Source organism: Cyclopterus lumpus, chromosome 22, assembly GCF_009769545.1.
Source record: "Cyclopterus lumpus isolate fCycLum1 chromosome 22, fCycLum1.pri, whole genome shotgun sequence".
In the NCBI taxonomy this organism is placed as follows: Eukaryota; Metazoa; Chordata; class Actinopteri; order Perciformes; family Cyclopteridae; genus Cyclopterus; species Cyclopterus lumpus.
Window position 1 is genome coordinate 17,543,560 of NC_046987.1, and position 11,770 is coordinate 17,555,329.

The following is an 11,770-nucleotide window of genomic DNA, read 5'->3' on the forward strand; positions in this document are numbered from 1 at the left end:
CCCTCCCTCTCCCTCTCCCTCCCTCTCCCTCTTCTCCTCCCTACCCCCTACTCTCTCTCTTCTCCTCCCTCTCCCTCTCTCTCCCCCTCTCTCTCCCTCTCTCCCTCCCTCTCCCTCCCTCTCCCTCTCTCTCTTCTCCTCCATCTCCCTCTCTCTCTTCTCCTCCCTCTCCCTCTCTCTCCCCCTCTCTCCCTCCCTATCTTCTCCTCCCTCCCTCTCCCTCTCCCTCCCTCTCCCTCTTCTCCTCCCTCCCCCCTACTCTCTCTCTTCTCCTCCCTCTCTCTCTCCCTCTCTTCCCGGATGGCCACTGTGTGTTTGCGCTTCTTTCCCCGAAGAGCCTCGAAAGCACCGCTTTCTGTTTTTTCTTTTGTTTACTCCACTTAACTGCTCGGTGTCATTTTTCTACTCTTCAAACGTATAAAAAAAACACCATCCAAGTCCAGTATGTCTTTATTTACAGACTAGTTATTATTTTTAATCAAATTCCCCATTGTCATGATGCTCCCAACTTTTGTTAAACTGCTTCAACGTTGCCAACACTGATGCGGTGCTCCAACATGTACCTGAAGAGCTCCCTCAAAATGTCACATTTAAATCTAATATCCGATATAATTCCGGATTTTGTTATTTAATTTGATCCCATTATTTTTTATAATCTCCCCACAATATTACATTATAAGCCTGCTCATGCCAGTACATTGTTATTGAGTATTGATGTAACCTAATCAAAACAATTTGTTATAGTGCTCCCCCCAATGGCATGAAAACAAAGTGATACTAATAAATTGATGAATTAACCCCAACCAAATGTTGATTTACTCCTCTCAAATTCCCAAATTTGTCATCTTTAATTTAAATGCCCCAAAAACCTTCAAATGTGTGTCCCCACTATTTGTTGTGAATAATCCCATAACCTCCCTCTGCTGTAGTTTCAGGAGTTCAAGAGCCTGCTCATGTCGGGGACAGTAATTGGTAACATCTCACAAATATGATAATTAATCCCAAATTTGGTTTTAGTGCAATGAAATGTATGTAATCCACAAATGTCCCAACATTATAATCACACCATTTTTTAAAGTCCTCCTGAATATTTCTATATATATCTATAATATCTATATATATTTAATATATACACAATTATAATATATATATATAATATTATATATTATATTTAATATATATATATATATATGACCGTATAATCCTGAAATAAAGTGTGTTCTCTGCTCATACTAGAGACAGTTGTGTGGTGAAGACATTTATTGGACAAAAACAAATACTGTGATCAATAATTCAGTTAATGACTGGTTGTTACATCATTTCAAATATTGCCAATGGAAGTGCACAATTACACTTCAGCTCAGATAACCGTCTCACAATAATAATAAAGACACGACAATGATCTGACGGCTCTCACGACGACGGCTCTTGAATTCAGGCATATAAAAAGTTACTTTCACAGCTCATCTGAAGGGATGAAAACTCAGACAACTGGGGAAACTCTTGAAAAGAAAAAAAAAAAAACTGTATAGTGTTTACGCCGGTACTCAGTGAGGGTGATTCCCATCATTTTCTAAATAGAGGATGTCAGAAATTGTACACCATAAATACCCCTCCGTGTTGAAAGTCCATAATCGCAGCCATAAAAGCTCAGTGTCCATTAAACCAGGGTGGGGATTCGAGCACCGGGATGCTTTTCCCATCAGCTGATCTTGGCTGAGTCTTTATCGGACGTGTCTTTACGGAAGATGACATAATGATAAAAAAAAGAAAAAAAAAAGAAAAGGTGATGCGCTTTCTCAAACAAACCGTGACATCAGCTGCAGCTCCACTTTTTTTAACATTTACTTTGGGGATGCTCAGAACGGGTGCTCTGAGACAAATACCGTCAGGCGGATGATGGAGCTGCCTCTGAAGTTGATGACGTTGTTGACGGTGACCATCTCCAAGTCCAGCACCAACTCTCTGGGACCCTTGATGGGCCGTGACAAGACCAGCGTGGCGCTCACGTTACTGGTTTGCTGGGGAGACATGGAGAAGGAATGTGAGGAACGAGGTGCAGGAAAATGCTTTGAAATCGGTCAGCAGGTGCACGAAGGACGTCATCCGAGTCTCGGGGGGCCTTTTGTCGTAACGTTTACAACGAGCAAACGCAAGAGCAAAGTCAAGGAAGGTCACTGGGTTTTTCCGTCGGGCCAGAAGAGGGTTTGTTTAAACAAGGACAACAGCAGGTAACTTGAGAAGGATATTGTTAAAGGTCATGTGCTCATGTATTCATGCTTCAGAGAACCGTTATACTTTGAAATCCTCCTAAAAAAAAAGAGTCTCTTTTAAGATCTTCAAAAAGAAAAAAAATCCCCCTCCTAAACACATCAGACAGACCTATTGCGCCATCTACTGGACAAGGTGTGGTGCTTCATCCTCCCCTTTCTTTACAGGCATTAACCCCCGACCCACTGGATGTGTTTACTTGGTGTTCAGGCCCTTTTCAATGGAAACATTTGGACTTTTCACAGTAGGAAAAAGTGCAGGTCTTACTCATAACTTTAGGAATGTCGCTGTTTAGCCATCATTCATTGTATTGTTCACGCCTGAGCTTTCTCTACTGCGACACGTCAACGTGCATTTTGTGGAAAAGGCCTGTTGGTGTGTAAAACTGATTAAATTAGAGCCAAATCATTTTTGTTTTTTTTCCGAATCACACTCATAACAAAGTGCTCAAAGCTTTTCTTGTTGCAGTGGGATCTTTTTAAAATGCAGACCTACACGTTTATTTAAAATAAAGTGAGAATGGGATCAAACGCATGACTTTCATCCAGACCAACAACCTGGAGCATGTTTGTATTTAGACTCTATTATTCTTTTGTGATTGAAAAAACTAAAAAAAATACACACTTTTTACAACAAATCTGGCCCCATAACCCTCAATTTTGGCATTGCACCCACCTAAAATGTGTTGTTTTATTCACAAATGTGGCACACTGTATGAGTGAAACAACGTGTTATTATCCCCAAATCATCTCAAAAAGACTCAACATCCTCAAAAAGGTATTAGTTGTTACAGTTTGTTAAAGTGTTTTTGTTTTGTTTTTTTATTAGCCAGAGAATCAGCTTAAAACAGCAAATGGTCCGGGTTGATTTGAAAACAGTGGACTTGTGTTTATAGTTGAGCCAATAAAAATAAAACAAATATTCTATTTCTATTAGTAGTCTGGAGTCTTGTTGATACATGAGGCCTTCACATTTTCAGAATTGTGTGCATAGTTAAATCTTTTGTGAATAAACAATAGAGAATACGTAATAATGCAAATGTATAAATATTGCAATACGTTCATCATTATTATTATTTCAGATTGCCACTCCAAGGCGTTAAAAGGGCGACACTTGGTGTCTCCAGCTTTATGGATCTCCCACGTACTCACCCTCATGTAAAACTCTCGTCCCTCGTTGCCCGACTTTATCTGGAAGATGTAGAAGGCGCCGGGGTAGCGCGTGGTGGCCTGCATCTGGAAGATGTCTGCAGGCACACTGCGCCCCGACGACAAGTCCATGTGTCGGTACAGAATAGTGAAGGGTTTGTCCCTGCAGGCAGGGTTCTCCGCCGAACACATGCACTGGCTGCAGAGGACACACAGGGCCGGGTTCAGACACGGGGCAGCAGGTACAGGTGTGGCAGCGAGCGAGCGCGTAGAAATACTCACTTGTCACTAACTTCGACGTAAGGAGAGTGACACTGTAAAGCATCCAGGCACGTATTGCCTCCCTGGAAATTGAAACATACTTGTGCTGTTGTACAGGTGTTGTTACCAGTGTCACATTCATTGATATCTTCAAAATCAAACACACAACAATCAAAGTCAGTTAAAACATCATCATCAACAACAACAACAACAACATTTAGAGAGCATCAACAATACGGTAATTGTGAAAGGCTGGAAATGATACAAAGAACAAAGACAGTACATAATAATACTAAATAGGGTGACACTTGTTTTAAACATTAGCTCATACACAAGTCTAAACGCTGGCTTAGTGTCCCTTGAATATCTTTGGTGTAGCATTGCAGGTGTGTTGTAACCAAAACAACAACAACAACTAAAGACACATTTTAGGTGACAGATGGAAAATATTCCAAGCTAAATGTGATCAAAGAGAGCAGATTAAATAACATTACAAAAGATTACAACACACAAGACAATTCATAGCAGCTTTGTGAGCTATGTTTTCATTCATAGTTGCCCGAATATTTTCCCTCTGAACGCCGAAAAGACGTTAAAAACTAACATTTATTCAGTCGTCCTCCGTCCTGAACTTTACCTTCACAACTCCTGCCGTCCTCATACACATAATATCCGGGCGGACAGACGCAGGAGAAAGAGCCGGGGGTGTTCACACATCTGTGCTGACACAGAAACTCAGAGAAGCTGCACTCATCCAAGTCTACAGGGAATAAAAAAAATAATGAATACATAATAATAATAAAGGATCAGAGCTCATGCCTAACGGGCCAGGTCTTGGGTTCAGGTTCAACCAGTTCTGTGGATTAAAGTGTGAATATGAGCCTGAGATACTGGAATAGGCTCCATCTTCCTGGGATGCTGCACTGGATGAGCAGTTATTAAAAATAGATGAATAGAAAGACAGTGTTACATCATCGAAGAAAATCTAGATTCAATCTAAATTGTATGTAGTAGATTCATGTATAGTTTGGCTCATTTAGAATGATATTATTCCATGTTTATCAGTTGGGAAAGGTCTAGTATTAGTTTTACTCTATAGGATATCAAGCTTTCATGCTCTATAGACAGGCTTCAAAGTCATAACATGTTCACCAATCACTGATTACACACCATTAAAATATTAAAACCACAACCGGCTCTTCTCACCAATGCAAGAAGTTCCGTCGGACGCCAACTCGAATCCCTCGTCACAGTTGCACATGAAGGAGCCGTAGGTGTTGAAGCAGCCGTGAGTGCACGGCTCGTCCTCACACTCATCCACATCTGGAGGAACCACAGTGGAGCAACATTCAAGTAGGAAAAGAAACAGTGTGCGTGCGTGCGTGTGCGTGTGTGTGTGTGTGTGTGTGTGTGTGTACCTTGACACGTCCTGCTGTCTGGGTTGAGGATGAAGCCGGGGTTACAGGAGCAGGAGTAAGAGCCAGGGACGTTGGCACACAGCTGTTGGCAGTAACCATAGCGACATTCATCAATATCTGGCCAAAAAAAGAAAGAGACAAACTGGTTATGAATCATAATATTATATATATTTACAGTGTTAAATAACAAATAAATGAAATCCCAGCTTCTTAATACACCGCTTCTTCATGATTTATTGATGTGATAAAAAGTCTGTTTGCCGCGCTTAACAGGAAGAGGGCGCTGTTCAAGCTTTTAGATGGTGTCATGGCATTTTGTAAATGAGGACAAGAAGCAGAATTGTCCTTTCTACATTATCCAACAGTCTTACAAGTAATATGGTCTTAAGTTTAGGAAGTCCTACTTGACCCATTGTCGAGTCATTTGAGACACACATCAACCAGGAGGGGACTCCAAGTGGCCGCAAAGAAACTTAAAATGACTACAAAGAGACGCAAAAAAGACTACTAATGACCAACAGAAGTACAAAGAGATGCAAAACAGCTGCAAAGAGACTCAAAGAAACCCACAACGACTAGGAAAGGAGTCAAAACAACCACAAAGAGACACAACCTGACCACAAGGACACACACAACTACAGAGATGCATACAAACTACATAGAGACACAAAACAACAAAAAGAGGCTAAACAACTATAAATACTATGCGTTTTGCCTCAATATGACCTTTTGCATGTCTGTGCCCAGCGGACCATTGTCTCATAACACACCTATGTTTACACTAATGGACTACTTGGTGGTTTTTCGAACGGTTTAGGCCAATAACTTCAAATCATGTGCAATCTACCTTCCTGCCAGGTACATTTTGGACCTTCACGGCTGCCCATCGTATTTATTTATTTCTAATGCAGAAACTAGAAACCTGCTAGACAGAAATAAACCCTCTCCGTGAATGGATTTAAATAATTCTAAAGAAAACATCACAGACTTGAGGTTATCAACCATAATGACAGAAATCAATGAAATCACACGCTGCCCCTCCCAGATCTTTTTCAGAACATAGATATATTCGATTTTCCAAAACTTACAATAAACTGACCGGTATACTCTACGTGAAGCACTAATGTGAAGTGTGTGCAATGTTCATATCTGTACACCCACTCCTCCACATTTATCTCACCCTGGCACTGTCCGCCAATGAGCCAGTATCCTTCAGTGCAGGAACAGGTGTAGCCGCCCGCTGTATTGATGCACACCTGGGTGGGGTTACAGTGATGAGAGTTCGTCTCACATTCGTCGATGTCTGCAACAGAGAGAAGCAGCAGAAGAGAGAGAGGACTGTTTGTTTCCCTTTTGTTTGTGGTTGAAAACAAAAACAAAAAGGGGTTAAATCCCGAGTGGAGAATGTGAGGAACAAGATAGCTCGATATATGGAGAGAGTACTTCACCCTGAAGGGAAAATTCACTGTTACATTACAGTCAAAGCACATTAAAGAGTCATAACAACGGGCAGAGTTAGGAAAGGTTGCTGCATATGAAAGAATGTCATATAGGGTGTAAAATACAACAGAAAGGTATTTCCTCCGCTGGATTGTGGACAATTCTTTATTTATTTATATATATATATATATATATATATATATATATATATATATATATATATATATATATATATATATATATATATATACACACACACACACACACGAGTGAAAGGATAAGGTGAAAGAAAGCACATCTTTCACCACCCTGTGTTAACACAACAGTTAACATTTCAATGCAGCATCCATTTACAGTTGTTTTTGCACACGATTAAACATTCTTCAGATTACAATCTGAATTCCTTTCACGCCCCTGGATCAGCTCACACACACACTACATCATAATAGCCATATTTCCTTATGAGGATGTGACAAAGCAGAATTTCCAACCCCCCGTTTCTGGTTCTCAGACCATGAAGTCACCAAATCTCTTGAAAAGCGGTGGTGGGGAGCGTTTTGTTTGGACAGGCAGCTTTGATAAGCGATAGCGTCTGTCGGTGGGTCCGTCGCCCTTTGTGCCAACTCGGACCGCCGGTTCTTCACAGGGGTGGAGGAGGCCACCGGCCAATAGCTACACCCCCCCACCCCCCCCCCCCCCACACACACACACACACACCGACGACACCTGCTTGCAGTTACCAGTCAAAACCTCTCTGAATGGTCGTCATCTGCACCCCATGTGTAGCATTACTGCAGATCACACACACACACGCACACACACGTTCACTTCAGCTCCTTATATAGACCGTTTCACGAGCTGCCCACAAGCTTTTTGGTCGCCGCTGACAACCCTGATCAGCTTTAGGGAAGACGAGACCGATGGGATTTGTTTCAGATCAGAAAACTTGGAACAGATGACACCAGATTTGTTGATGCCAGGTACTCATGGTGAGGAGGATTAACATGTCATCTGTGTTCATCATCCGCTCTCAACTCGAATGGAAAATACACTAAATGTGGTCATCAATCAGCAAGTTAGAAGTGATCATTTTTCAAAAAATTCTCAAGCCGCAGAGGAGCATGTAATCCTTCAACTCGAGGAAAAACATGAAAATCATAAAGACTCATTGTTTGACCCACAATACTCAGGCTGCTGGGTCATATGACGTTCACGTGTGTGAAAGTGTGCTCGAGCAATCCATCTCCTGCGTAAAAGTCAGTTTGCAAATGCAAAAACATATTCATAGTCGGCTCATGCATCTACCAAACCAGAAATAGAATTATATTTGTTCCTCCAACACAGAGAACTGAAGGAGGAAAAAAAAAAAAATCTCACAGCAACATGTCTTTCCTCTTTATTCTGGTTCATCTAAAAACATGGCTGTTATTAATCTTGTATTCTTTGTGAGAAAGTAGTTCTCGAAGTAAAAACAGTTCCCAGTCTTTTAGTCGGGTTTTTGGGGACGATGCCCTTTTGTTTCCAGGTTAAAGGAATAGTTCAACATATTTATGAAACACACTTATTTGCTTACTACAAGCGTTTGATGATTAGATTGATCTTTTCAATATGAATCTGGAGCCAGCAGACGATTATCTGAGCTTAGCATGAAGAAAAAAAAAACAGAGGGCTCGTCTGGTTCCATCTAAAGATAACAAATTCCATCTACCATCACCTCTTTATCTTGTTGGTTTAATCCATACAAACACAGTCGTGGTCGCAAGTCGGGCCAGACTATTTCTTGGCTTTTTATACTCGTTTTTTTTTTGGTTTGGATTAAACAAACGAGATACGCCGTGTTATGGCTAGCACGTTCCCCTTGTTTCCCGTCTTAATGCTAAGCTCATTGGCTTCTGGCTGGAGCGTCGCTCTAACCATTGGAGTGTCAATCTTCTTGTCTAATGCTCAGCAAGAAATCACAATGTACACAACGACTTTTCAACACGGCAAAGCTCCTGATCACAAAGCAAAGCAGGGACTTGTGTTGAAGGACTTAACTGGTCTGTACTGCCCCCCCCCCCCCCCCCCCCCCCATCCAACACATTTAGAGTGAACTGTATAGTCCGACTGCAAGCCAAGCACTAACACCCAACTCACCCAACACTAGTGAACTTTCTCTATTAATCTCGTGGTTGATTGGGAGCCAATCCCTGCAGCCAGGGTCTAAAACCCGGTGGAGTTTCTTCTCAGACGCATGGCGGCTGTTAATGCTAATGGATTTCAACAATCAGGTCTCTGCTTGGCTGGATACCACAAAGGGCAGATTCATATTAGTCTTTTTGTAAAGTGTGTAACCTGGTGCAAGGATGAGCTCCAGAAAAGCAGCTAAGAGGCAAAGAAGACTATAACACGGCGTAACGCTGCTTGGAGAAAAAAAAAACTTGGAAAAACAAAGCCCACAAATGCAGAAACCACAAGGCCTGATTGGTTCCATTGTTCTCCCACATTGGTGCCATTGATGGACTGGAGTGCCCTAACCTAAAACACAAAGCAATGTTTGTTGCTGGTTCAGACGGGAAGTCACAGTCTGTGTAATTTCTGCCCCACAGCAGCATACACCACTAAACCATTACATCACCCCCCCCCCCCCACACACACACACACACACGTTACGAATGGCCTCAGAGGCATGCTTGTTCTCCAGGAACAGATTTGGCAACACATGACCTCATCTTTGGCAGCGTGATGATGTAAGTTCACCCAAACAAGGTCGTGAGCCGATTCCCCGACAGGCCATCTCTCTCCTACGAAGACAAACAGTCAGTATTCGTGCATAAGCTAAACCCCGAAGCTCTCTTCAGAAAAAACTCTTCTGTACGTGTATACTCTTTCCACTCATTACGCGGTCACGGCTGATTTATCCAAAACACACCAAATCGACTTTGAGGAGGCCATTTTCAACAGCTTGTTCTGGCTGGACACAGTGTGGAGAATTATGTTCAGCTGTATTCATCATCAGACGATATGTGTTTATCCGACAGCTGGGATTCCTTGCCGTTGTGAAATTCAACACAATCAATCAGAAAGCAGACTTGTCCTCACCGAGAGGAGTCAAAGGCAGAAATGAAGCTGCACCGAGACTGGATTCATGCATTCACCCTGGAGTTCAACCGTAATCTCTGATGATTTGCACTACATTTCTGGCCTCTATTGCATCGCCTCGTCCATAGTTTCTCTCCGACGTCGGATACACGGCAGGAGGTGGCAGATATCGGGGCTGTCCGGCAGAGTCACTGCAGGGATTCAGTGAAGGGATGAGAAACATGCAAACAGCTGCGGCAAGAGACAGACACCACCCGCTCTTGCAAGAAAAAAAAAAAAATGGCATTGATGATCCTTAAAACATGGCGTGAACACCCATGGCACGTCACTTTATGGTTCCTATGAGACATGAAGTTTCAGCCTTGTAAACCTTTTGTTACCAAAACATTACCAAGTAGTAGTTTACTTGCCTGAAGATAACCAAGTACTCTTTGCTGCCCTGTTAACTATCTCAGGACCCCATCGATTTGTCTTGTGACCTACTGGAGGGGCCCCAAACCCCCGGACTAAACTACCAAACTGTATAGAGTAGTTAAAAGTACTGAGGACACATTTATTCATCAGTATTGACAAAACAAGAACCGTTACTGTTGATTCTTAAATACATTTTTCTGATGATACTTCTGTAGTTTTACTTTGTACATTGTCGTAATAGCTCTAGTATTAACAGTTGGTCTTCCACCACTGATATCAGTGTCGGTGAGTGACTCACCATCACAGCTGCCATCCTCTGCAGGAGTATACCCCAGGAGGCACTGCGCAGTGGCCCTCACTCTGGGGTAGCTGGGCTCCACAGATCTCGGCAGAGCCGGGAGGAAGGTGTCCGATGAGTCCGGGTAAACGGGCTCGGGCCGGGCCGGGATCTCCGATCTGTACGGCTGGTCGTACAATCTCCTCGGGAGGCACAGGTAGCCTCCGTTCTGGTTCACACACTGCATGTCTCCTCGGCAAACATCTGGCTGGGTACGGCACTCATCCTCATCTGGAATAGAGCGGTGCACTCATAAGACCATTGCTGCATCCAGGACATCTGTGGGCTTGCGATTCATTTAATTTTCACTATATGTGAATACGGGAACTGATTCTACTTCACACAGTCCTTAATGACATGTCCACAATTTAACTTCTATATATGAGCAGAAGTCCTTCCTCTCACCTATACACCGTCTCGACCCGCGGTCATAAGCAAAACCTTCTGTGCAGGTCTGAGGAGAGATGATCAACATTCTGACAAACTACAAAACTACTCATGAAATGTGATTTTTAATAAAGTTAATTTTAACTGCATAATTCAATTTTCACATACTGACAGTTTGGGTTTTAAAATGAATGAAAACACTGAAGGGCAGTGTGTTACCTGTCCATGTCCGGGCTGGACACAAAGCAGAATGAATACCAAAGCTGCCAGCATCCTGCAAAGAGGGAAGATCAAGCTTTTAAAGATTAGTCAGAAAAGTTTGTGACCATTCAAACACGCAAATAAAAGCACAAACAATTCAAGTCCGTTGAGCAAAAGGAGACCCAAAAAAGGGAGATTACTGACCTTGCAGAGGAGCAAAATCTGAAGCCACGTACTTCAAAAAGCATGGTTTATGGTTTCTCAAAAGGAAAGACGTAGACCCGAAACCCCCTCGCCACTACCCAGCAGTCCTCGCGCCAGCCCAGAACGATGCGCCTTTACGCGAAAGCACGACACCAGGTCCTCGTTAACCGAGCTGAAGCTCCGGTGCATTGACCGAGTGTTGCACGGAATGCCTTTTTCAAAATGGACCGTTTCCGCTCCGCAGATTATTTAGCAATGCAACGTTTTTTTTTTTTTTTTTTAAACTGGCGCTCTCACAACAGCTGGATTCAATCAGGGAGAGCCAGCCCCCTCCCGTCCAGAGACAGCGGCGCGCTCACGCCAACGAGCTGCGACTCCTGTGCTGCTGGGGGGCCACAAAGGCAGAACGCATACACTGTGGGGCTGTTTGACAACGTTATAAACAGCCCCCCCCCCTCCCAATCCTCCCAATCCCCCCACTCCCCTACACACACACACACACGCACACACGCACACACAGCTGAATGACACTGCACATCTGGCGCAGGCTATCTGCGCTGTAGTGGCCACATCTGGTTTGCATGCCGATGATGGTTAGAGAGAGAGAG

General features: G+C 43.1%; 1 protein-coding gene across 1 annotated transcript; it reads right to left on the reverse strand.

The window, feature by feature from the left end:
• Positions 1–1,275: 1,275 nt before the first annotated feature.
• fbln5 (fibulin 5) lies at positions 1,276–11,231 on the reverse strand. The gene is made up of 11 exons (XM_034563646.1): positions 11,163–11,231; positions 10,977–11,031; positions 10,776–10,824; positions 10,332–10,601; positions 6,279–6,401; positions 5,099–5,215; positions 4,887–5,003; positions 4,318–4,440; positions 3,702–3,828; positions 3,423–3,618; positions 1,276–2,021 (listed from the first exon to the last, which is right to left on the reverse strand). Exons 1-11 carry the CDS (start codon positions 11,204–11,206, stop codon positions 1,860–1,862), a joined length of 1,383 nt encoding a protein of 460 aa, XP_034419537.1. The 5' UTR covers positions 11,207–11,231; the 3' UTR covers positions 1,276–1,859.
• Between the last annotated feature and the right edge of the window lie 539 nt (positions 11,232–11,770).